The following is a 26,962-nucleotide window of genomic DNA, read 5'->3' on the forward strand; positions in this document are numbered from 1 at the left end:
ATACGACCAGCTATCTAGTAGATAAAAAGCCGCCGAGAACGCCGAACCGCTAACGCAAACGTTAACGTAAACGCCAATGCCAATCGCCAATTGCCAAACAGTCGCGTTGTCGTTGTCGTTGTCGTTGTCGTAATCCCCATCCGAGATCGACTCTATTTTCCAGAGCATACAATGCAGTACACACAGGCCGTTCAATTGAAATAGTGCTATTGCCATAACCAAAACTAAAACTAAAACTAAACAACGTTAAGTCAAGTAAAGTAAAGAAAAGAAAACAAGTCTCGAAACTGAAAAACTGAAAACGAAAAACGCAAATTTATGCAGCCACTACGCTAAAGCTAAATAAAAATAAAAATAAAAACAAACCAAAACAGCGAATAAAAAACAGCAAAATAGAATAAATCCAATAAATCGGCGCGCGAAACTCGCGTGTGTGTTATCTAATCTGCAAGAGAAGTACAAGAATCGAAATCGGAATCGATTCTATACTATATCCATATCTATATCCATCGCGTGTGTGTTGTGTGTGTGTGCGCGCGCTGCGACCTTTGTTTTATATATTTTTTGTTGTTGGTTCAAACTGTGAAACGTGCTTCCCAAGCCGGGCATAATAAAAAAAAAATATCCATATACATACATAAATATGGCCAACAAGCAGAGGAAGTCGAGTGGCGGCATCGAGTGGGCCACGGCCACCGGCACAGTGCAGCTCCTGGAAAGGAGCCACTGCAGCAGCAGCAGCAGAGATAGCGAGTACCCCGCCCCGCCCCTCCCAGCCACCCAACACCACCACCAGCAGCACCACTGCAGAGTCCAGCGGGAGCAGGATCAGCCGCTGCCAATGGGCCGCCACCTGCGCCACCTGCTCATCGCCGGACTGCTGCTCGTGTGCCTCGTGGGCGGGACGGAGGGCCGGCGGCATGCGCCGCTCATGTTCGAGGAGTCCGACACGGGCAGGCGCTCCAACCGACCAGCGGGTAAGTCACCTCCATCCATTATTACCCCATCTCCACAGTATCGTATGTCATTTGCCATTTTCCATTTTCCATTTCCCACTTGCCGTTTTACTTTTACCCACTTGCCAGAGAACAAACAGCGCCGGTTGCTGAAATAGAAAACCAACCGGCTTAAGTTGGCAATTTTTTAGTTTTCAAACAAAATTATAGGCAGTTTAAATAATTAAAATGGTCTTAAATGAAAAACGTAATTTCAAAATATATTGCCAGCAATTTCCAAATTAGTAGCATATTCAAAACAAGGCATTGTTTTAAGTATCCACAGCTTAAGATATTCTAATACTTTTTAAGATTTTTAAATACTTTCAAAAATGTATTTTCCAAAATCACATCTTAGGTCAGAAATACTCTAATTCCCAAAATATCTACAAAATTAAAAGCTAACATTGGAGAATAATAGAATTTTCAATTTGTACGACTTTAAAATCGAATAATCTGTAAAATACTCAAAATCAACGAAGATAATTTATTACAATTTGATATTTTAAAATTTAAAGGAATAAGTCTTTTATAGGTTAAAGAAATTTAAGCAAAAATAGTAATTTGTGATTATAAAAATAGGCTTTTCATAAATTACAGTATAATATTTCCTTTTGAGAACACAAAGTATAAAAGCTTATGTTTATCATTTTATGTTATGATTAATAAATCATAATAATCAATTTCTAAGAAATTGAAATTAAATAGGAGAGGGATTGCGACTTGGTTGAAGCCTGGCAATTCTGAAATTTCTACCTCCGCTGTGGTTGCATAAGTTTTCGTTGCCATTGCGCATACGCCGTGTCGGCTGCCGGCGGCGGTTGTGCGGCCATATCTTTATGGTGCGGGGAAATCCCCGCAGGTAGAATTCCAGCCGGTGTCGAGGCGGGACCTGCTCGCACCTCTAATCCCGCCAGGGGTCGGGATGTGGGATATTCCCATTCCCGGCGGCACAGGCACACACACTCCCTACTTTTTTTTTTATTGTGTACCGCACCACATATTGTGTGTGCGATTTGGCCGCCGTGTGTGCTAATCCGGAAAGCGGGAATGGGAATTCCCTTCCGTTCGCTGCCTGCGTTGTTGTTTTTTTTTGTTTGACGCGCAGACGCGTCGGCGTCCATAAGCCGCTTACCGTAGGAGCCACTATCTATATACGATATATAGAGCGATCGATATATGGATGGGGCATACTGGAGATGAGATGAGATGGGATGGCGAGCGGCACCCAACTGCAATTTGTTGCAACTCACACGCTTGATTAGCTGCATTTCCTGTTTGGCTCCCCGGCTCCCTATACTATATCGCATACTATTATATTATGTTTCCAAGTTGCCGTTTTTCTTGGTCCGCTGCCGCTGTTGCATTTTCAATTAAAAACAGATTGCGGTTTACGTTGCAGCGACTTTGAAACGTTTCTCGGCTTACATAGTAATGATGATTAACAGGTTCTGTTTGTTTCTGGGCTTAGTTGCCTCAGATGTCCAGTGCGTCCCATCCACATCCACATCCCGGTATTTGCGCCGGAACCGGAACGAATAGTACTTGCACAACCAAACTAAGCTTAAAGTTAATCCTCAGGTTTTAGGGCTTACATAGCTACGCAATCTGCAGCTTACAGCAGGGAGTATCATAAACGTATACCATATTAGGTGGTTTCAACTTCCAACTCAGTTATCTCGAGAAGTAAGCCAGCTAGCTTAGTCAATCCTCTGGTAAACTTCATTTCCCAGCCGCCCTGGCCGTTTATCAAAGTTTCCCCCAAATCGTTGGTCGTTTTCATAATGTTGCCCCGGCGAAATGAGTTAGGCCCCCGGTAATTGGTTCGGGCCACGCTCGTGGGCAATCGTAGATGGCACACTTTGACGCCCACGCGCGACCCAACTTGCATCCTACCTATTCGGCACCCACCTCCACTGCCACCTCCACTGCCACTTCCACTTCCAGAGATCTCTGTTTATACAAAGTCTTAGCATAATTTAGTCGTTATATGGCTGCGAGCCCCCAACCACCAGACACACTTATCCGCCGTTGTTGCTCTTGCCATCGTTTTATTTTGAAAGAATGAATGAAAAGCCAACGCACGGGCAGAGTAGCAACAACTACCAAAAACAGTTCTTTTTTTGGGCGTCAGTTCTTTTTTTTTTTTTTTCTTCGCTTTTTGTATTTTTTTTTTGTTTTATTTCCCCTCTTTTCGGAACCCAACTGGTGGCTAATCAAACGTCAAAGACCACGCAGACAGGCCCAGCAAACTACCAGCCAATTCGTTTTGTTCATTTCGCATTTAATTTAACTGATTAACAAGCTGACCGACCCCTTCACCATCCCCCTTCCCCCGCCATTCCCCCCCTCATTTCCATTCCCATCGACAACCCACGGTGCCGCCATTCGTCAGCATAATTCATTTATTCAACTGTCTGCCGCCCAGTTAGGTGTTAAAAAGTTGTTAACTTATTTTTAATGAATGCGTGTAAAAACACAACACTCACACAAAAAACGGGCAAAAAGCAGGGGGGCAAAAAAAAAGCAAAACAAAAAATAACGAAAACCGACAAAAAATCCGAAAAAAGGCAACGAAAAAAAAGATCAAGATGTGCCTACGTAGAGCAGCCCCAACTTTGCCGCCGGCAACGGCAAAAATCGTTCCGTTCATTTCGTTTCGTTTCGTTTTGGGATCTCGGCAAACATATCATGATCAGCGGCGGCAGAAAACGAAACGCGAAGAAGATGGAAAAGAGCCAGCTTAATGGTCAAAGCCGAAGCTTTGGATACCCTGAAAATGCAATGTGGCCCAGAATGACAGGTTTCAAAAGGGTTTTTGTGAGATTTAGCCATACCTTTTAGAATATGATATTCCATAAATAGTATTATAGATAAATTAACATGTTTTAAATTCAGTTAAAAAAAAAGGAAAACAAATTTTTATCTTAAGGAGTTTTAGATAAATGTTTTTAGGACTACTGCAATATTTCCTTAATCATCATTAGGAATCAAATTCAGTATAGATCTTCTTCAATTTAAAATAAAAGCTTGTTAAAAGAATTTTCCCAATGCTAGTTAAAAATGTTGCTATAGAATTTAATTACCATCTGGAGATGTATTTGGTGGACTTCTCAGTGAGGGTATGGCCAAGTGGGGGGTCGGCACGAAACAAGTTAAGACGGAGCAGGTAGGGGGTGGGGAGGGGGGTAGAGGGGAGGGGGGCAGGGCTTAAGCTAAAGCCAAAGACTGTCTGTCGTTTGTTTGGGGCCGTCTGCGACAGCCACCCGAAATGAGCCACCGCCGCCGTCGTCGTGTCAGTTGCATGTCAGCTGGCCAAAAGGGGGACCTGGAGGTGCCCCCGTTGCCCCTGCTGCCCCTCCCTGCACCCCTCCTCCCCTTAGAGGAGGAGCCCCCGTGGCAGTGCCAAGCGAAATGCAACCAATTTGTTGCATTTGCCACACAGACGCGTCGAGGAGGAGACCTCGAGGCCGAGGCGTCGCCGCAGCGTGTGGGCAGAGGAAGCACAAGCACTTAATGCCCACAAGGTGTCAAATTGCAGAAAACTCCGCTTCGCCCACCCCGAAAAAAATAAAAAAAAACAACCAAAAAGAAAAAAAATAATACACACACACACAAAAAACGAATGAAAAAAAATATCAGCCTATGTGTCTGGCGTAAATTAATTTGGCCAAGAGCGTAGGCAAAATAGATACGATACGATCTCATTGAATCAAATCCGTAGGTTCCACGCCGTTTCCGTTCCAATGAATGAAGTTGCAATTTGATTGGGCCGAAAGGAGAATTGAAAGACAGGAAACCAAAAAAGAGATAGGCATGGAGTAAATCGGCGGAAAAGGAAAATGGAAAAGGAAAATAAAAACGGTGGAAAGTTGACAGCTAATAACAGATTTGCGCTGGGCTCTTTTTTTATGGGCGCCATCCATCTGCATCTCTCAGTGGCATTTGCCATGCCTTTCATTAGCACATGCCGCATTCTTGCCATGCATTAATTATCAAGGCGCAATCAGCGCCATTCAGCCCCCCTCCCTCCCCTTCCCCCATGCCCCCTACCCCTCTTGGGCCTTTCTCTAAATGAGAGATGCATTCGCACGCATCATCTAAATTGCGGATCGCTGATAGGCGGGCAGCGGCAGAAAACGCTCTGAAAACGCGCTGAAGGTTCTATCAGTTGCCGAGCATCAATTTGCCATCTTTCTATGGCTATTTTATGGGGGAATTAAATTCAATGGACTCGCTTGTGGCTCTTCTAAGGCTAAAAGTTCAACAAGAACGAGGAATCAACTGGTTAATTCACTAAAAAAAATAGATTATTTTAACAATTTATGGTATTAAAGAGTACAAACCTTTTGATGGATATTTACTTCTCTGCAAACCAAATTTAGCAACAATGTCAAAATAACATATATATATTATAATTATCTAGTTGCAGAAATCAACATAGATTATAATATATATGCAAAAACAGTCCTTAAAATGTATTCAATTAAATCAAAACACAAAACCAAAGCAGCTAAAATCCGAAAATATTTGTGAAATATATATGTGAAAACCCTTTGATGACTATTTCAACAGCCGAAAATTATAATGAATAAAATATATATATTCGCTGCTTTGGCTCACACTATATTTTCTATAAAAATTGCTGGCAATTTTTGTCGCCAAACAAACTGTTTGCAATTGGGCATGCAATTGCATAGCTCGACAATTAAATTTACCCTTTAATAGTCGCACATGGGGCAAATCTTTCGTTTCGTATTTTTTCGTGCTAAAAACGCCCACCAAAACAAGAAGAAAACCCAAAAACGCCCGCAAATCGCGTGTCGCGTGACGCGTTTTGCCGGTTGTTACTATTGTTGCTGTTGCTGTTGTTGTTGTCTGCCCATTCATTGCAACCCCAAAAACAAAAACACAAAAAATACAAAATAAAAATAAAAAAAATAAAAATAAAAAGAATACATCCTCAACATATTTGTGCAACTTATCAGCGCATTTAAAATTAGCTAGCAACAAGAACAACAACGAAACCGCCAACGTATTCAGTTGTTGGTTGTTGTTGTTGTCGTTGGTTGTTGTATTTTGTTGGTGCTATTGTTGTTGTTGTTGTTGTTGCTGTTGTCGACATCTGTGCGGGGCAAGTCGCAGTCGCGTGATTTGGTTTGTAAATGGGAAGGAAGGCGAAACACGAATGGCAGTGGGGTATACTCGTATACGAATACGGCTCATACGTATCGTATGGGGGGTATGAAAAATGCAAAAACTAAAACCAAAAATAAAAATAGTCATTGAAAATGTTTACGGCCAGGCCGGGTCTTCATTGTTGTTGTTGTTGTTGCCGTTGTAGTTGCTGCTGCTTGTTGACTGTTCCAAAATAGCAAAAAGTTATAATGCAAAAAAAAAAGAAACAAAATCACACGCGAAAAAAAACGGGAAAAATAGGAAGATATACTGCTAGATATAAACTGCAACAGATATATAAATGATCCATAGATCGTTTGGTATTTACAGACGGAATCCAAATTGCATTCATATTATAGATTTTACATTATGGGCGGCCACTGAAGCAAAAGCTGAACGGCAATTTGCGAAGATTTATGGCGATTAAAAATAATTTATCAGGGACAGGCCATTTTTGTTGGTTTTAGTGAGTTGAAAATCTTAATTTACTTAAAAGACTATCGAAAATACTTATATAAACATTTCATCCTTTTTTCTTTAAGATCCTCTTTTTATGCTAATTGTTTTACTATAAATCATTAAGATATAAAGTCGCCCTTTTAAATTTGTGGATAATTGGTAAACTTTTTAAACAAAACGCACTGTACTCTTTTGCTTTCTGCGCTTATCCAACAGCCGAATTTCTGCCTTTACATAAGCCAAACTGCAGCGTAGGGAAAATTGCTTTCTTTTTAGCCAAGAATTGGCTACAACCTCAGAGAAAAAAAAAACAGAACAGAAAGAATCAAAATAATTGAACGAGCCCCCCTTTTTTCGGTCTTGTGGATTTTGGGGGCGTTTCGTTGGCGACTTTAAACGCGCAGCGGCTTTTTTACTTTTGAACTTACATTTTTTTCCTTTGTGCAATCGGTAGTTGGGGGAGTGGCAGTTGGGTGGGTGTGGGCTAGGCATGGTGGAGTGGAGAGGGGGGCAGGGGGGTGTAGTACACCTGGGGGGAAATGGTGTTTGTCCATCGGTTTGGTTTTGTTGTTGTTTGCTTTGTTGCCACCGCCATCCGATGTTGTTGTTTGCTCTCTCTTCGCGGCTGTCATAAATTATCAACGGCCAAGCGACCACAAGCGATGATGACAACCCCTCCCCCTCCCCCCTGCACTCAGAAAAAATAAAATGACTTCCAATGAAATTAAGATTGAAAAGTTCCCACTGACTTAAAGACCAGCCAAACAATAGAAATTAAATTTAAAATTCAATATCAAATATAGATGGTACTTCCCTTTCTCTCTGTGTACTTTTGCCCGCCTTTGAGCGACGCACTTAATCAACCATTAGAAATCTTCATTAGAACTGGCGTGTCCCCAAAAATAAAGTAAAGTAAAGGCATTTCGACTTTGTTTGCTTTGCACTTAAATAATTTAATTGCTTATAAAACAAACAAGTCGCTGGTGAACCATTTGAACAAATATTTCATTTAGTTTTATCACGGTTTTTTTTTTGTTGTATGCCGCCTTTAACCGATTCCATCTCGATTGATTGATTGACCGATGGACTGATTGACAGTTCAACACTCGTAGCTGTCAAATTTGAACAACTCGAAAGTGCAATCATCAGTTTTTGAACTCAAACTACCTCAAAAATGCTGCACCTTTTGCCAACGATTCAATGCCTAGGTTAAAATTAAATTAAAAAAAATATTTTCCAGTCATCAAAAGGTATGGCCATCGATCTTAAAAAAGAATATCAACATTTAATGTGTCGTCGGCATTTCATTGAATTTTATGATATCCAACGTTGAGCTTTAACATTTGCGCTAATTATTTTGCCACAATTAATTAACGCGCAAAATAAAAATAACATTAAACAAGAGCAGCAAAAAACGAATGAAAATAAATAAATATATAGAAACAAATACATGTATATATTTATATGTTTTGCGCGATATATAGATAAATGAAAACAGCTACGGCCTGGTCTATATATTTCGCACGGCTATATGCACCGATCTGTGCTGATCTTTTAACTCAATTAAAAGCGCGTACGAGCGCCAAAATTTTCAAAGGCACTTCGCTCTGTCCCTGTATATATACAAATATATATATATATACATATATGTGTGTGTTTGTGTTATATTTAAGTATATATCTATTTGGATACTGATGTGTGTGTGGGTCTACAAAAAATAGCCGACAATCCGACGCCGCTGGTTCTGCGTCATGTGAGTCAGCGACGTCGACTGCGGCTGCAACGCATTTGGCAACAGGCGAAAGTCTTTGGTCCATTTTCCTTTTGGCCACCAAAGCCACCAAAGCCACCATGCCACCAGCACGGTGACACATCTGCCCCCGCCACGCCCCCTTTTTGGGCCTTTTGGTCCTGTTTCTGTTGACTGTAATTAGCACATTGCATAGCCACAAAAAATAGAGACCATTAGTTTGTTGTCTTTATGCTGGGCATCGGTCCACCCCACAAAATGGTCAGAAAGTGGGTACCAAAAAATACTATAAAAAATAAATAAATTGCCTTTTTAAGTGCTCAAAATAGCCAAGCTTAAATAGTCAAACGAATGATTTAATTAAATATGATTTAATTTATTTTTCCGACCATCTTTAATTATTTCTTGTTAGAGTTTGCTTAGAAATCTGCAGTAAATTACAATCTTAAATGTTTTTGAAAATTATGATTCCTCAATTTTAGCTGACTTTTTTCGCCTGGCAACAAAAAGTGCTGCCAAAGAGGATGTCTTTAGTATTTTTAACATTTGTTTGCTAATGACTCGTATGCGGCAAATGTTTGCCCAGACACTTTCGAGTTTTGACTTTTTCCGTTGATGCACCATAATTTGTTGCACACACGCGTGTGTGTGTGTGAGTCAATGCACTGCGAAAAAAATAAGAAAAATAAGGGGAAATGGCGGCAGCAGACGAAGATGAGCGAACAAGAACACAATTTATTTCTAGACATATCGTCTTAAATTAAACTTAAAAATAAAGCATGTGGAATGCTCTTGTGTTGTTGCACACCCACGCTGCAATTTACAACCCCCCCCCCCATTCCCCATTCCCCTCCCCCCATCGCAATCATTATTATTTCGAACATTTTGCACAAAATATGTACATGGATATTATTCGAATTTCGGTGTTATTCCCATTCGGCTTGTCAATCAAATGGAAATGATCAGAAATTAATTCGCCCATAACCGAAATCAAATTCAGTTCACTTTGTTAAGTGCATAGGCAAACAAACAAATATCAATTTTTGCACAAACCAAAAAAAAAAAAAAAAACAGAAATTGGCCGCGTTTTTTTTTTTTTTTTCGCGGTCATACATCAAATGTCTAGACAAATTGTGGCAACACAATAATAATGGCAAAAACAACAGCTGAGGTTGAAAACAGGAAGTGGAGTGTCAGGAGAGCGAGATAGCGCCAAAGATGGGCTAGAAAATACGGCGGGGATTTTTCCACAAATTGTTATAATTATGGTTTTATAATTTCGCCAATTTTGGTATCGCTTCGTTTCATCGGTCTTTGATTTTCTCCCCTTACTTGTGCTGCTTTTTTTGTTTTTACATTTAACTAGCTGGCTTTTATTCCCATTCGATGATCGTATCAAGAGCTATCAACTTGAACTCATTTCACGATACAAATGAAAGCCTCTAAGTCGCTGCTAAATATTACTCAAATAATTTGTGATTTCGTATGGCCGCAATTAAATGAAATTTCTATTTAATTAATTTGATTGTTATGCGAGACACTTTTTGGGGAAATGTGTGACAGGCGGAGATCAAGACTTGCAATATGATTAACGGACCTGCCTGCGGATTATCGCTATATCCCCGATCTGGTTCTTCCTCTTCGCGGTTTTGCCTGCACAATTGTACACATAAATCTATTGCGCGGGGCTTATTTTTTCATCATCATTGTTTCGCCGCTGTTGTTGTTGTTGTTGTTGTATTTAAATTGTTTCGCACGCAAATAAAACTGGCGCCAATGACAAGCGGCAGCAGCAGCAGCAGCAGCGGCAACAACAAAATTGATAAACGTCGCGCGTCGTTAGCGCCACTTATCACGTATACGCCATGGCGCCGCGGATTCGGTGGTTCTGTGGCTAGGTGGATCTCTGTAGCTCAGTGGCTCAGTGGTTCAGTGGGTGGTTCGATTGCATCAAAAATATCTAGCTACCGCTATCACGTGTATTTAGCTAATTAGTTTATTGTCAAGCCCCCCCTCTCACCCCCCCTCCACTCGCTTTCTGTCTATTAGTTTATACTATTGTGCCATTTGGCGAGCAAACGCGAAAAGCGGCGGAGGAGCGATTATCAGGGCAGCATGGCCCGAGATATGGAATCGTGAATGATGTGTGCGATAACCGCGGGGGAGCCTCAGAACAAAAACAACTCACAACTCGCAACTCACCGACAACAGGTGTCAACTGCCGGTGATTTGATACACACAGCGAAATGTTTATTGCATATATGGCCACTGAATACATTTAAATATCAAAGGGTTTTAATAGATTCACTTCAGAAGGTTGTAACAATTTTCCTATAATTTATCTATTATTTCAAGATTCTAAATTTGTCTTAAGTTTTATTTTTCTTAAGCAAAAGTTGGTTTTTTTCAAACAAAAATTGCGTGCTTCAATTTGCGCGTTGCCGGAGCGTTTTACACGCGTTTTTCTTGCGACTTTGGCGCGTTTTGGCTGCGACCTTTATTTTAATTTAATTAATTTTTCTAGCTGCCGCCCCGCCCCCAAAAAAACCTATAGATTATGGGCCTTTGCCTTCCTTTTTATTGTTTTCTCCATAATTTGCTGCGGCGTTTTTGTCTTCTTGTTTCGTTTACATTTTTTATTAGTGGCGCCAAAAGTTTTAGCATAATTTTACCGAGACATCGGCGAATGTGTGTGTGTTGATATTGAAAATATATTAATAATATAAGGCGTCGCGTTTTCGATTTGCATACGATTTGTGGCATTTTGTGCAAAGTTTTGCCGCTCGCGCGCAGCCAATTAACGAGGAGACGAAATCAAAAACGTAATCCCAAAAATGCTGCTAATGAAATTGAGACTATCAAAGTGGATGCTGATGCTGATGCTCCCCTCGCCCCCTTGCCCCTCTTGCCCCCGAAACCCCCTTTCGATCTAATCCCACAATTTGACACTTGTTGGCGCCGCAGAATGACTCGGCCTCTTCTTCACTCCACTTACCTACACGGTAACAAAATGGGAATACATTCAATTTACATATCAATTTTATATTGTTAACTATTAAAGTTGATCTTTTAATATAAATATTTTGATAGATAGGAATTTTACAAAATTAAAGTTAAATAATAATAACTCTTTGAGTTTGGTCTTAAAAATAAATACCCGCTTAAAAAGTTATACACCTTAAACCATTTTAAAAATATCTTTAGCTTTCTCAATAGCTAAATTACTTGATCAATAATGGGCAAATTTTTTCCCAGTGCATTTCCCTTGCATTTGTAATTGAAAACGCTGCCGGAAGCGACTCAACGCCTCTCAGCGAATGTGGCGCCAGTTTTTTGTTCGTTTCGCCGCTTTTGGCTGAAAACGTTCTGCAATTCTGATTGCATCTGTATCGGTATCCGAATAGGTATCTGTATCTGTATCCGTATCTGTATCTGTATCTGTATCGGTCTACTCTACCCACCCGAATCGGAGTGGAAAACCTGAAGATGGGCCTCCAACTGTGGGGCTCCTTCGGTGGAAGTTAATTAGTTGCTGATCGATTGGCAATCCCCTTTGGATTCCATCTTCACTTCGACTGTGGGCGTCTGTCATTTGAATTTTATGAATTTTCATTATTATTATTAACCTCGCTTTGCATCATCATCATCCGCTGCTGATATTGTATAGGCATTGTATATATAGGCAATTGCACTGGCGACTGGCGCCAGCAACCTGAAAAAAAACATATATGTATATAAAATCCCATAGATCTTAAATGGCAATTGAGGAAACACAACGCAACAGAATCAGATATTTATTTTTGCCTTTTCATTTCCTTTACTTTCAGTCACCGAATGTCAGTTTGGCAAAGTTCTGCGCGAATTAGGCTCGACCTGGTATGCGGATTTGGGTCCACCCTTCGGCGTTATGTACTGCATCAAGTGTGAATGCGTGGCGGTAAGTGATCAACTCAACTAACTATTAGACATACGAAAAAATCAAGCTTAAGTATTAGAAAAACGCACAAAACAACTAACTAAAAAAAGGCAGAATTTCCGTATGAAAAGCGGTTGGAAAATTCACCTCAGATGCAAACGGCTAACAAATTCCGCCTGAGCAGATTGACTAATGACCGTCGACATTCGCCACAAGCTGAGGAAAATCGACGGGGGAAAAGTGCCACTGAAAGGCGAATGAAAATGATTGTGTTTTCGGTTTTGGGCGCGCCTAATTTATGGCATTTCCACGCATGATTAATATCGATTTTAAAGCTCTTTATGCGATACGTTACGAATCAGAATCAGCGCCAAATATTCTATAGACAGCCGGGTTCAGCCTTGCCAAATTGAAAAACAAATTCATCGTTTTCGTGAATGCTCGATCGAATTACGCAAAACTGCCCAAGAAATGTTGCAGTGCGAAACGAAAAGGAAAAAAAAAAACAAAAAAAGGCAAATAAAAGGGGGGAAACGAGGGCAAGCCTGAGCAATTTTCCCAAGCGACACATAAAAATGTCACACTCGTGTCCTCGCCGGGTAAAAAACACCAGATCCATATAGATATAGATGCGTATTCGTGGTCGGGAGACAAAAATTAATTGACGCCATCGGGCGTGAGTTGTTGTTGCTAGTCTGCGATGGACCAGACGGGCCAGATATATGCAGATATATATATATATATATATATCGAATATATATATGGATATGTGACTATATGGATATGGGGTCCGGTCACAAGCTGCGATTTCTCCAGTGTACAACGAGTATATATTTTTTGTTAATTTTTAATGTGCATTGCATAAAAGTCAGCTTTGAAATTAATTAATTATAATTTATGTCGGCTGCAAGCGTCGCAAATGAGCACATCATAAAATTATTTAAAACATGTTGCTGCTGTTGAACTTTAAGCACAGCGGCAACATCATCATCATCAGCGGCGCTGGCGACCAATAAAAATTAATAATAAAAAACAGAGGAACATCAAAAAGACAAACAGCACAGCAGCAGTAGAAGCAGCAGCAGCACAGCGAATTCATAAAAATATAATTATAAAAAGGCACACAGGCGAACACGCGGACTTCTATATTTATATAGACCATAGACCCGATATCGGGATGAGATTTGGACCGGCTTGATTTAGACCAGATTCGGTGGCTGAGAAGGCATAAATCACGGCGACCGGGACAGGTGACAGGCCTGGGAATCTGCATTACTAATTCCAATTAATTTTCCATTTCGCCGCTCTATTCGCATCTTAATTTTCCTATTTCCTCATTTTTTTTTTTTTTTTTTGTTTTCAGATACCCAAGAAGCGCCGCATCGTTGCACGCGTCCAGTGTCGCAATATTAAGAACGAGTGTCCGCCGGCCAAATGCGATGATCCCATCTCGCTGCCCGGAAAATGCTGCAAGACCTGTCCCGGCGATCGGAACGGTAAGTCCAAAAGATCCAAGAGATCGAAGAGATCCAAAAGATCCACATCCCAATGCAATATCGATTACGGGCGGGGCAAGCAAATGCTTTAAAGAAAGTTATAACCACCCAATGAGCACATTAAATTGGCCTTTAAAAATAATATAGCACATAACCAAAACAATTCGCAGTCATAATTTCCGAAGAATGTTTCAATATTTTGACACTGAAAACGGCCTGTTTGATGGCATAAATCGGGATTAGAGGGGCATTAGGCATCTGACCGAATGATTTGGGCCGATATCGCGGCTATATCTGTTCGTCTGCTGGCCACATAGCCATGAATAATTAAGCGTACCATCCACGGCAGCTGCCAGGGGGACAAAAAAAGATATTATGATGCCCAGAAGGCTCCACCCCCCCCCCCCTCCTCCCTCCCCACCTTTGTCATATGTATGTGGCCGAAACGCGTAAATTGTTTATGAAAAATTACTTGGCCCGAAATGAAGGTCAGCGCTACGCAATTTATATTTCGTTTTTATGTCTCAGTCAGTCAGCCTCTGTCGCCGGCGATCATGATGATGATGATGATGATGATGAAGATGATGATGATGATGATTCTACTGATGATTCCTATTCCCTGGTCCACGTCCACGTCCACTACTTCGGATAATGGCCATTGGGCATGTGGTGTCGCTCTTTTTATTTCGGTGACATTTGCATTTATTTATTTGCCATCGTCGTAGTCGCCTTTAGTCGTTTTTTGTGTGTGCGCCCGCCGCTTTTTGTTTTATTTTCAATCTATTTTATATCGCCCGAACAACGCACCAACGAACGAACGGCGCCTGAAGTTGTTTCTGGGCGCAACATTATCGGATCGGAACAACAAGAGTATTTCAAGTATTTGTTTGAGCACTTTGCCTGGGTCCCATTGGGGGCGCACGTGCCGCATTCGAAGCGCCCTAATAGACCAATTATACCGGGAGTTCAATTCTCTGGCAGCAGAACCAAATCCACCCATTCGCCCAATTTCATTCACTTTTATTTCCCGGCAGCTGCATTAATTTATGATTAGACTGAATCACCCACCGCTTGGCTTTGCCTAATTTTCCATCCGAATTCAATGCACAATTGGCAATGGTTTTTCTTTTTGTTTTGCAGAGAAAATGTTGCCTCTTTCTCTGTGACATTTTTCACATAATCAGGCGAGTGCTGCCTGAATTCCAGTCGCCAAGTTGCTGCTGCTGCTGCATGTTGTATGTTGCTAGTTGCTGGTTGGTAGTTGCTGGTTGGCAGTTGCCAGTTGCCAGTTGCTGTGTGGCATGGGGCAAACTGGTTGCCACCGAACGGGGGAATGGGGTTAAGGGGGCTGCGAGGGGTTAAGGCGGTCGCTGCATCACATCATTAGTTTCCGTTTTGCGGCAATTTTTCATTTGCTTATGCAAAGAGCCGTTGACCCGCGGACCTTCCACCCGAAAACAATTTCACTTTTCCGCTGTATTTTACCGATTGGTTATGGCTTGCTACTTTTGTACTTCTTTTTTCTTTTTTTTTTTTTTTTTTCTTTGAGTTTTAAGTTTTGCCCCTACGTTCAAAAGAAACTCCCAACGCAACTCGTTTGCCATAAATAGTTAGAAGGCACGGGCGCGGCTTTTCCAGCGAGACTCTTTGGCTCTCACGCAGTCACCGGCTGACTAGTCAGCCATCTAGCCATCTAGCCATCTAGCCATCTAGCCACCAGCTAGCCATCTAGCTAGCCATCTAGCCTGGGCTATTGTACAAATATTTCGCTGCAACAACAGCAACAAAGCACAACGGCAGCAGTTTCATCTACAGCAGCCAGGCTCGCAACGATCGTTTCCAAAGTTATTTTTTGCCTAACTTGGTTTTTGCCCCATACTCCGCATATTATGCCTGCACGCAGAAAAAATGATTGCAGTAAAGTATTAGATAGAATTCTGAAATTGAGTTTTTAAATTGTGGTTTTGGCATATACAAAAGTAAAACCTATTTAAAACTTGATAACTATTTCAAATAGAAAACAAAACAAAACTTAGAAGAAGGAAACTCTCAATAACTTTATTCCAATTTAATTTGATTTTTTTTTCATTGTACAACGAGCAGTGTCAGGCCTACAAGTGCAGATCTTTAGGAGAGCGGAGCAGTGGCCCAACTTAGCCAGGCCCCACTGTACTCGGGCTCGTCCTGGGCAAGTTGTCAGGCCCGAAGACCCGATGCCTGGAGCCTGAAGCTCATGACATGGCCATATAATCAACATCAACAATTGCCTACCTTCGTTAAATGTCCATTTTGGGATCGAATCTTTTGGCTCTTCCCCGCCAATTCCACCAACCCCCTCCAATCCCCTCCTGCGACCACGAATGCGAAGAGCGAACGGCATTAATTTATGCCTGGTATTTTTTGTTCGTTCATTTTTATAATGACATAACTCGGGCATTTTAACGCTTATTAAATTATCTCATTTGCCGCCACAAACGGCGGGCGGTCCCCGATTGGAGAGAAAGGGAGAGAGAGTAGGGGGCGGGGGCGGGGACGGGGTTATATCCCCAGGTAGACAATAAAAGTTAATGTTTTCGATTCCATCGACTCTCATCGCATCGCATCGCATCGATCCCATTAGGCGAGTCGCCCGAGTTGACAATTCAACTTGATGACATCTTTTGTGGTCGTGGTCAACAGCGCAGTCCATCCCTTTTTTCCCCCCAAAGATACCCAGATACTAAGATACCAAGATACCACGATCCCAAGATCGGAATCCAGATCGAAGATCGCTGCCAGCAACATCAGCAGCAACTTTGTTGTGCCACAAAAGGATCGCCGGGCCAAATTCATTTTTATGGCCGGGCGTGAGGTGCGCCATCGAACAATAAAATCCTCAACTTTATCTTTATCTGTATCTTTATCGGTTCTGCATCGGCAGCGGCAGCGGCGAACGGAACTGTCTATTATATTCCCACTCTCTACGGCCTTTTTCCTAAGTGGAGATTGTGGATCGCGATAAGGCTGAGAAATAGAGCTAACAAGGCGTCGGGTTGGGTTCGAAAACAATCAGAATCGAATGATCTGAACCGGGGATTATAATGGTATAGAGAAGAGCTAAAAAGAGTTAACGATCGTTGCGAGGGGAGGATTATGCAGAGCATACTGGGAGATCTTCCATAGACTTTCTTTATTTATTAAAGTTTAGCAATTTTATTACCACCTCTAACACTCTGCATACAAAATACCTCAAACTAGTCTTCCAACTGTGTGTCGTAAAGCACTTCTCCAAATCCCACACTCCACTTTGCCAGTTTATGATTGTTCATGGTGCTGATCCCACACCTGGTAATATGACATGAAATTCGAGACAGATTTATCAAATCATTCTCACGTGCTCGGGATTTCTTCGGAAACCGTATAGCTCTGATCGCCGCACATTTAGCCACCATTTGAGGGAAACACTTTCAAACGATTCTATTTTCTGTTTTCTGTTTTTTGTTTTTTTTCTGTTTATTCCCCCTTCGGGTTTCTTCAGTTTTGTTAATGAGCTGCCGCCGAGATTCTTTTGGGGCCGGCCCCACATACCAAAGCGTTGAGTCAATGCCGAGGTGTCGTTTGTCTTTCGGTCGCGGCTTTGTCGGCTTCATTCCGCTGCGTCTTATTCCCCTTGTCCGTTTGTCCATCTGTCCGTTTGTCCATCTGTCCGTTTGTCCGTCTCTCCGCTGAAGGGGTTACCCCAACCACTTCCACCCCCTCCCCCCCCTAAAGGCAACGTGTCGTCGTCTTTGTGCGCACCAAAACTCATTTATCTTGGCTTACAGCGAGCAGGAGAAAAAGACCCGCAAAAAAAGAACGAAATTTTCATTCATCTGCAAGCGCGATTCAAGGGCAGAGATGCCTGCGACTGCGACTGCGACTTCGGACTCCGTTCGGAAGACACCAATAAGCCCCAAGAATGTAGAGCCACAAATTGAAAAAAAAGAAGTGAGCCGAGGCGAGTTGGAGTCGAAGCTAAGGCCAAAACTGGCTGGCTGGATGGCTGGATGGCTGGCGAAGTGGCTCGTATTAAGATCAGGCGATAAGATCGGACAGCAGAAGCCGCAGAGACCCAGGCGAACCCTGGTGCGGGGCTCTCAATAAAATGCTATACAAGGTGTCAGATTTGTCGCCCTTCATTATGCGATGGCGGCCCCAAGTTCTTTTCCCTTTTTTTTCCTTTACTTTTTTTTTTTTGTTATTTTTTTTTTGCGGCTTAAAGGCCGGGGATTTGAGAAGGAGCAGCATAAAATAATCGAAATGCCAATGCGGCATCATCGACAGGGCGAAGAATCAGAGTTCCAATCCTCCAGTACTTCGACTCCGTCTGGCTTTAATCAGCTTTTGTCGGGGACTGCCACTTCTAACGAACTGAGAGCTGGGGAGCGTGATTCCAATTCCAATTCTGATTTGCTGATGGTGATTTATGCGCAGGTTCCCGGGTGTCAATCAGCGGGACAGCAGCGGAAATGTGTCCACCCACTTTCACGCCGAAGGTCCAACATCCCAGGTTGAGGTCCAGGTCCAAAAGATCAAATGAGCGTGTCATGTGGATTCCGGGAACTCCGGCAGTGCGACACAAAGCACTTCCCTAGTTAGATGTGGGTTAGACTTCCCGTTCTCCGTTCTCTGCTCTACCTGCCCTCAATTTATGCACGATTAATGAATGCCACCTGGGTGGAGGAGAGGGTCTTAGTTCAGGCTCCTACCTGGCTGCCATTCATGATGATCCCCTGGCATTCCGTCGCCCTTCATTCACATTCACAGTCACATTCACATTCACATCCACAGTCACCCATTCAACTGGAACTGAAACTAGATGAATAGTCCGGAATTCTGGATGGTGAATGGCTTGGCCGTTGGGCGGTACGGCTGCTTTGAAGCATTTGTTGCTATCTAAATTCCATTTAAGACCCTAAGACCCTATCGCACAGCATCTCATCCTCTGTTCTATTCTCTCCATCTTGCAGATACGGAAGTGGCCTTGGATGTGCCAGTGCCCAGCGAAGAGGAAGAGCGCAACATGAAACGTAAGTACAAAGGACAAGTCCGCAGGACACCCCGTAGAATCCGGCGAAACCCGGTGGAATGCTGGCGAATAAGCCCCCTTCCCACACACATCTAACATACCACCTTCTCCACCCCTCTCTCCCCACATCCAGATTACGCTGCGCTGCTGACGGGCCGCACTTCCTACTTCCTCAAAGGCGAGGAGATGAAGTCCATGTACTCCACCTACAATCCGCAGAACGTGGTGGCCACCGCCCGCTTTCTGTTCCACAAGAAGAACCTCTACTACTCGTTCTACACCTCGTCGCGCATCGGTCGTCCGCGGGCCATTCAGTTCGTGGACGATGCCGGCGTCATCCTGGAGGAGCACCAGCTGGAGACCACGCTGGCGGGCACCCTGAGTGTCTACCAGAATGCCACCGGCAAGATCTGCGGCGTGTGGCGTCGTGTGCCCAGGGACTACAAGCGCATCCTGCGTGATGACCGCCTCCATGTGGTCCTCCTCTGGGGCAACAAGCAGCAGTCGGAGCTGGCTTTGGCCGGCAAAGTGGCCAAGTACACGGCACTGCAGACGGAGCTGTTCAGTTCGCTGCTGGAGGCGCCACAAACGCAACCCGACGGCAAGACGGATCCCCAGTTGGCCGGAGCCGGTGGCACGGCCATTGTGTCCACCAGCAGTGGAGCCGCCTCCTCCATGCACCTCACCCTGGTCTTCAACGGCGTCTTCGGCGCCGAGGAGTTCGCCGACGCGGCACTGAGTGTGAGGATCGAGCTGCCGGAACGCAAGGAGGTGATCTTCGATGAGGTGCCGCGGGTGCGCAAACCCTCCGCCGAGATCAATGTCCTGGAGCTGTCCTCGCCCATCTCGATCCAGAACCTGCGTCTGATGTCCCGCGGCAAACTGCTGCTGACGGTGGAGTCCAAGAAGTATCCCCAGCTCCGCATCCAGGGTCATATTGTGACCCGGGCCAGCTGCGAGATCTTCCAAACTCTGCTGGCGCCGCACAGTTCCGAGTCCGCCACCAAGAGCAGTGGTTTGGCCTGGGTCTACCTGAACACCGACGGCTCCCTGGCCTACAACATCGAGACGGAGCACGTGAACACCCGCGACCGACCCAACATCAGCCTGGTGGAGGAGCAGGGCAAGCGCAAGGCCAAGCTGGAGGACCTCACACCCAGTTTCAACTTCAACCAGGCCATTGGCAGCGTGGACAAGCTGGGCCCCAAGGTCCTGGAGTCGCTCTACGCCGGCGAGCTGGGCGTGAACGTGGCCACCGAGCACGAGACGAGCCTGATCCGAGGACGACTGGTCCCACGACCCGTGGCCGATGCCCGCGACTCCGCCGAACCGATCCTGCTGAAGCGACAGGAGCAGTCGGAGGCGCAGAATCCACATGCCGTGGGCATGGCCTGGATGTCGATCGACAACGAGTGCAACCTGCACTACGAGGTGACCCTCAACGGAGTGCCCGCCCAGGATCTGCAGCTGTATCTCGAGGAGAAGCCCATCGAGGCGATTGGGGCACCGGTGACGAGGAAGCTGCTCGAAGAATTCAACGGCTCCTACCTGGAGGGCTTCTTCCTCAGCATGCCCTCCGCGGAACTGATCAAGCTGGAGATGAGCGTCTGCTACCTGGAGGTGCACTCGAAGCACTCCAAGCAGCTGCTCCTGCGCGGCAAACTGAAGAGCACCAAGGTGCCGGGCCACTGTTTCCCCGTCTACACGGACAACAATGTGCCGGTGCCCGGTGACCACAACGACAACCACCTGGCCAACGGGGAGACCAAGTGCTTCCACTCCGGTCGCTTCTACAACGAGTCGGAGCAGTGGCGCAGTGCCCAGGATGCCTGCCAGATGTGCGCCTGCCTGCGTGGCCAGTCCAGTTGCGAGGTGATCAAGTGTCCGGCGGTCAAGTGCCGCTCCGCCACGGAGCAGATGCTGCAGCGCGAGGGCGAGTGCTGCCCCAGCTGCGTGTCCAAGAAGGAGGCCGCCGAGTGGTCGGCCATGTCCTCCTCCTCCTCGCCGGCCACCAATGCCACCGATCTGCTGCAACAGCGACGCGGCTGCCGACTGGGCGAGCAGTTCCATCCCGCCGGCGCCAGCTGGCATCCGTTCCTGCCGCCCAACGGCTTCGACACCTGCACCACCTGCAGCTGCGACCCGCTCACTTTGGAGATCCGCTGCCCCCGCCTGGTGTGCCCGCCGCTGCAGTGCAGCGAGAAGCTGGCCTACCGTCCCGACAAGAAGGCCTGCTGCAAGGTGTGTCCCGAGGGCAAGCAGAGCAGCTCCGGCAACCACAAGGCCACGCCCAACAACCCCAACGTGCTGCAGGACCAGGCCATGCAGCGCTCCCCCAGCCACAGTGCCGAGGAGGTCCTGGCCAGCGGCGGCTGCAAGGTGGTGAACAAGGTCTACGAGAACGGCCAGGAGTGGCACCCCATCCTCATGTCCCACGGCGAGCAGAAGTGCATCAAGTGCCGCTGCAAGGTTAGTTTCGTTGGTTTTTCTTTTTCTTTCCACTTTGCCCTTTTTTTGTTACCAAATTGGAAGGGTTAACTCTTTGACTTAAGGCCAGTATTCCAGCCAACTTAAAACATATTAATATCCAAAACCTTTTTAAATACATTATACATTTGTTTTGGTGGAGATTTCGTTAGCTGGCATACTGACCCTTAAGGAAATTGCATCTCTATTTTTAGAATCAATTGAAATTTAAATATAATTTGTAATACCCAATAATTCCACTTTAATTTTTGTTACTTTAATTTAACTCTTTCAATTTTTTTGATATACCTCTAACATTTTCAATTAAAAATTTAAGTAAATTTGAGGTTTTGATATAATCTGTAAGTTTCATATCATAACAATAAAATTAATTAAAATGCTACAATTTAAATTGCAAAATTGAAGAGTTGAGTCTTAAATTAAAATTAAAAAAAATTAATTAAAATGCTACAATTTATGTTTAAAATTTAAAGTAAAGTTGAGTCTTAAATTGAAAGGAGTTTCTACATAACTGTTTGAGCTTAAGCAATTAGTTAAATGACACCATTTTATATATCTTTTCCGAGCTTGTAACTAATGAGACATTTTTGTTTTATTCTATTTAAAGGACTCCAAGGTGAACTGCGACCGCAAGCGCTGCTCCCGCTCCACGTGCCAGCAGCAGACCCGCGTGTCCAGCAAGCGGCGCCTGTTCGAGAAGCCGGACGCAGTGGCTCCGGCCATCGACGAGTGCTGCTCCACCCAGTGCCGCCGGTCGAGGCGCCACCACAAGCGGCAGCCGCACCACCAGCAGCGCTCCTCCAGTTGAGCGATCCCCTCCAGTTGAGGATGGCAGGGCAGCAGGATGGACCCGGATCCAGATCCAGATCCAGAGGACCACTCCAGATCCACGGGGGAAACCACTTACTCACTCAGTGCGATGTGCACCACCCGATCACACACCCACACAACCGCACACCCACCCACACTCACATCACCCACACAATCGAGCATACACACACACTTGTGCAAGGACTTGCATAGATCGTTGTTGTTATGTGGCAGCAATGGAAACTTGTATTATATATATGAAAACAAAGGGAGAAACGGAGAATTCTCATTAACGAAAAATACAAAAAAAAAAAAATGAATGGAGAAAATAGAGAAACAGAGAGGGATAGAGAGATATTGAGATCCTTAGAAAAGGACATTAAAACCAGTGCAGTTTGCTTTAAATTCTCCAAACGCAGAATTTTCTATTGAAGCATTTTCTGAATTTCTTTTCACAAAAATCTACCCACCCCCATTAATAACCCCCAAAAAACATTAAAATTAAATTTTAATTTATTAAAAAATATCATAAAAATCACACAAAAAAAAAAACACACAACCAAAAACAAAAAGAAATCGAAATTAAAACTGTACTGAGTTTTGAAAACGCACACATTTGACTTATTGAAATACTTAAACCTTTTCAATTCATTTAAATTAAAATTTAAATTGAAATTTGAAAGCAAATCGATAACGCAGCAGCTATCGTGGGAATATTAACTTAAATCTAATTATTCTGATTATACATATATATACCATATTTTTTATATATACATATATATACAGATACATATATATCTATATAATTTATGAGAAACAAAACACAGTGGGAAACGCATTTGGCGCATTATGTGGTTATCGACATTTGTATCGATAGATATATTTTAGCAACCCAAAAGTTTCAACTGATTGACTGAATGGCAAAAATAAAATTAGCTTTAAAAATGTTTATTCGCAAGCAAGAAAGTGAAGAAAATTGAAAACGCGGCTTTTCAATGTGAAATTATTTTGTACTAATTGTTACTCACACCAACACACACACGCACACATACATTTAGAAATCGACATGCACACACATACACATTGAAAAGTTTTTATTTCTTTTTAGGAGTATACTTTTAAATTAAAATACATTTTATGGAAAATTTTCAATAATTATGTACAAAATTTGTTAAAAAAAAAAAAGAAAACTATTTCAAAAAATGCCATGTACACATATTTATACACAAAACACACACCCATACACACATAAAAAGAACAAAATGAAAAAAGAAACAAAAAGATAAGGAAATTTACCGCATACACAGACAGAAATTGTATTAATTTTTTATTCTATTAAATTATTCTTATTATTATTATTTTATGTTTATTATTATTATAATGTTTTTTTTTGTAGCTCGTAAAAACATACATATATATATATTTTAAATAATTGATTAAATGCAATCAAAAATATTTAAAACGATGAAGAGCTAAACAAACTTGTACTAATAACTTATATTTAGTGTTTATGAATTAAACAAAAAGTTAAAATCAAAAAAACAACAACAAAACACACACACAGAGAATAAACAAAAACTACAAAATCATAAAGCTTTTATTTTTTTTACTTACGACGATCGTGAGATGATGAATTTATTTGATTTTTATTCAATGCGCAAAAGCAAGAACAACTAAACAACTAAACAAAACAAATCCGAACTATGGAAACAGAAGAACAAATAGAAATACAAAAGAGTGAATCAAGATATTGACGAAATATATTCAAAAAATATATATGTATATATTTATATATATATACACAACAACAATCAAATTCCGCTCGTTTTACTGATCTGTGGGCCAGCGTTCTTTTTTTTTTCTTTTTTTTTTTTTGACCTCTCCTATTAGGCAACTCAATTTTCGGAATGGCAATTTGCCGCAGACACTCAGACAATTATACCTATAAAATATATTATAGAGCAATTATCTCTCGGTTTTTATAACCGACACATCAAATTATCCAAATGGCTTTCATGGCCCAAAAATGATGATTGTCAAATGCCTTTTTTCGGCGATTTTGGGCGTTTTGCATTCGACAGTTTCTCACATTTCCGGCCAAACATTTGATTAAATTGCCACAGAAAGTATCTCATTATTTAATTTGCAAACAACGAATATGTGGCTTTAATTTGTGTTTTTTTAGAGAACCAACAATGGAGAGTTTCCTATCTCTCCTAAATTTTCAACCATATTGGGAATTATTGGACCACAAATTTAACTATATTTCTTGACAAAAATAATACTCTGTTTAAAAGCGACTGATCATTTGGGCTCTTACAAACAATATACATCCTAAATGAGCTTTAATGCCTAATTTTCCACAACATTTGATCCACATTATAATTCCAGCAGATTAGAGAAGCAAAATCAGCAGCCTGTGCGAATGCCATTGTGAGCCAAGTTGTTGCCACTGCAGTTGATGTGGTTGCCTTTGAATGAAATCGAATAATTAAATATTGGCATAGTCACACCTTGTTGACAATTATTGACAGGCTGATTGGCAAACAAATGAATATACTTCAGCCATTGCCGTTTTTGAGCTGTCGAGGGGCGCGGCCCAGTGGCACGACAATTTGAATCTGCCCTGTGACTCTGAGTTTGATACACTGAACAAAATCCTTCAAATTTACATTTTGTATTTCAGAATAAATAAAAAAGTTTTAAAATGGTATTTCTATTAACGGGTTAGATAAGATAAATAATGAAATATGTATAGAAAGTTCAAACTGGTATACAATTTAAAGAATCTTTTTCAAAGTTACAGTTTATACAAATTTTTAAAATAAATAGTCTATAATTTATCTAAATATATGTGATTCCATTTCAACAGTCTATGATTATTTGTTATTGAATAGTTTATCTTGCAAGTAAATAAAACATTTAAACAGCGAAAATTATCCGGTTTCTTAGCAGAATAATTGTGTTTTCAATATTTTTTTAAAGTAGTATAAAATTTATCACATTTAAAACCATATGTGAGTTTATTTTTACCGTGTATATTATTTAATTAAAAGTTAATCTTCAAATAAATCGAATATTTTGAAATATCAAATATTATCTTACCTTAGATGTGTTATTGTTATCCAATGTTTTTTAAATGACACCTGTCACATAAATAAATATATAAATCAAAATATTAAAAATATTTTTTTAGCTAAAAAGTACGAATTCTTCTAACAAAATGTTGTTTGATGTTAAAATGATATTTCTACAGTGTAAAAAGCCAAGAGTTCCCTTAAAATGCTAATCTTGAGTGTTGATACTCGAAGGTATGGTGTTTTTTCTTGCCGTGCATGTGTGTGTGGGTGGGTGGCGGTGGGAGGTGATAGGTGATGGGCGGTGGCTGTGGCTGTGGTGGGTGTGGCAGCTACCGAAAGCAGCCGGAGGAGATTCGAATCTGCAGCATCCGTCATGGGACGCGGGAATCCGAGGCATTGGCGTTGGCGTTCCGCAATTCGTGTTGACAGTATCTCGTGGATATCGGATATCAATCGCCGGCCCATCTGGGAGCTGGCATTTGCATTTCGGCGCTATCAATTAATTGAGTTGGCCCGGCCAAACCCTTCGGATCGGACCGATAAGCCCCGTCACACCATAATATCCACCGCAGATGATATCTGCACTCGCTTATTTATGTGTCACACCAAACACGCTCACGACATTTAACCAGCCAGTCTAATACTCGTATTTGTACTCGTACTCGTACTCGTATTCATAGTCGTATTCGTTGTCGCACTCATAATCATCAATTATCCGCTGCTGTCTGATTTTCATTCGCAGTCGCGCGGGTAATTGCCGCAAATATGCAAAGCATGTGTTAAACTTTATTGATATACAATGTGAATAAACGTTTGCCTAACTTTGTTTTGATTGCAGCTGTCACTGCACCGCACTCACTGAAATCAATTCACCTTTCAATAGCCCGGCCACGACTTTGCGATACACTTTTATTGGCCCAGACTGCCGATGGCAGCCGATTAAACGCTCAAATAGATCACGAATAGTCTACACTGAAAACATAAAGCAAATGCCTAAAACTGTAAATTAAATATTCAAAGGCAATATCGATTCACGGCTTAGTAATACCCATGATTAAATAATAAACATCGTCCATTGTTGTTTAGCAATGAACTCATTTTGAATTCTATGATTAAGGTAAGCGACCCATTTTAGGTTCTTTATTAGTTTTAAATATATAAAATTACGGTTAGTTATACTAGTTATTCAGAAACGTTATCTGTTCTTTTACCTCCTGTTTAAAATTCTAAAACGTTAAAAAGCATTCACAAGTCAATACGATTTCAATCTGGAATCGATAGTTTGGTGCAACCAATTTTGGCTACGTTTAGTAGAGAAAACCATTACAAAATTAAAATAAACAACACTAGTTTCGGTTTTCAAACCAAAACCCTGGTAAATAATGATTCAATGTTGGAATGTTAATGCTTTTTGAATTCGTTTTAAATTTCACAGTTGAAAAAGTTTATTTAAAGCCAATTTTTCAAAAAATCATGATGTTATCCAGTATAAAAAATGAGAAAATCGGTCATTTTTTTCTGAATCAACCTGAAATCAACAAATCAGGTACTCAGCCTCACAAAACATTATTTCTGTTTGTCCTGCTTTGTATTTTGGCTATGTTAAAACAAAAATGCCGTATAAATTTTATTTATGTCCAATATCCCGAATCGGAAAACTCTGGGGAAATAATGGACAAATCTTGAATTCGTTTTGAAATTTTTAATAGATTTACACTCACATTTATTGAGTTTACTATCAAAT

At 42.1% G+C, this 26,962-nt stretch overlaps 1 protein-coding gene across 1 annotated transcript; it reads left to right on the forward strand.

Moving 5' to 3' along the window:
* The first annotated feature begins 636 nt into the window (after nucleotides 1-636).
* Nucleotides 637-22,461, forward strand: LOC108049890 (dorsal-ventral patterning protein Sog). Its single transcript, XM_017131281.2, has 6 exons — nucleotides 637-977; nucleotides 12,210-12,319; nucleotides 13,662-13,794; nucleotides 18,783-18,842; nucleotides 18,975-21,310; nucleotides 21,936-22,461. Exons 1-6 carry the CDS (start codon nucleotides 644-646, stop codon nucleotides 22,134-22,136), a joined length of 3,174 nt encoding a protein of 1,057 aa, XP_016986770.1. The 5' UTR covers nucleotides 637-643; the 3' UTR covers nucleotides 22,137-22,461.
* The last annotated feature ends 4,501 nt before the right edge of the window (nucleotides 22,462-26,962 follow it).

The sequence above is a fragment of the Drosophila rhopaloa genome, unplaced genomic scaffold (genome assembly GCF_018152115.1).
Source record: "Drosophila rhopaloa isolate 14029-0021.01 unplaced genomic scaffold, ASM1815211v1 contig_3, whole genome shotgun sequence".
NCBI lineage: Eukaryota > Metazoa > Arthropoda > Insecta > Diptera > Drosophilidae > Drosophila > Drosophila rhopaloa.

Excerpts from the sequence above, each read along its gene's own strand:
- LOC108049890 (XM_017131281.2), top strand. The coding sequence starts at position 644 with ATGGCCAACAAGCAGAGGAAGTCGAGTGGCGGCATCGAGTGGGCCACG. Across the intron at positions 12,320-13,661 it reads TCAAGTGTGAATGCGTGGCG|ATACCCAAGAAGCGCCGCAT; the intron begins GTAAGTGATCAA and ends TTTTGTTTTCAG. Across the intron at positions 18,843-18,974 it reads GGAAGAGCGCAACATGAAAC|ATTACGCTGCGCTGCTGACG; the intron begins GTAAGTACAAAG and ends CCCCACATCCAG.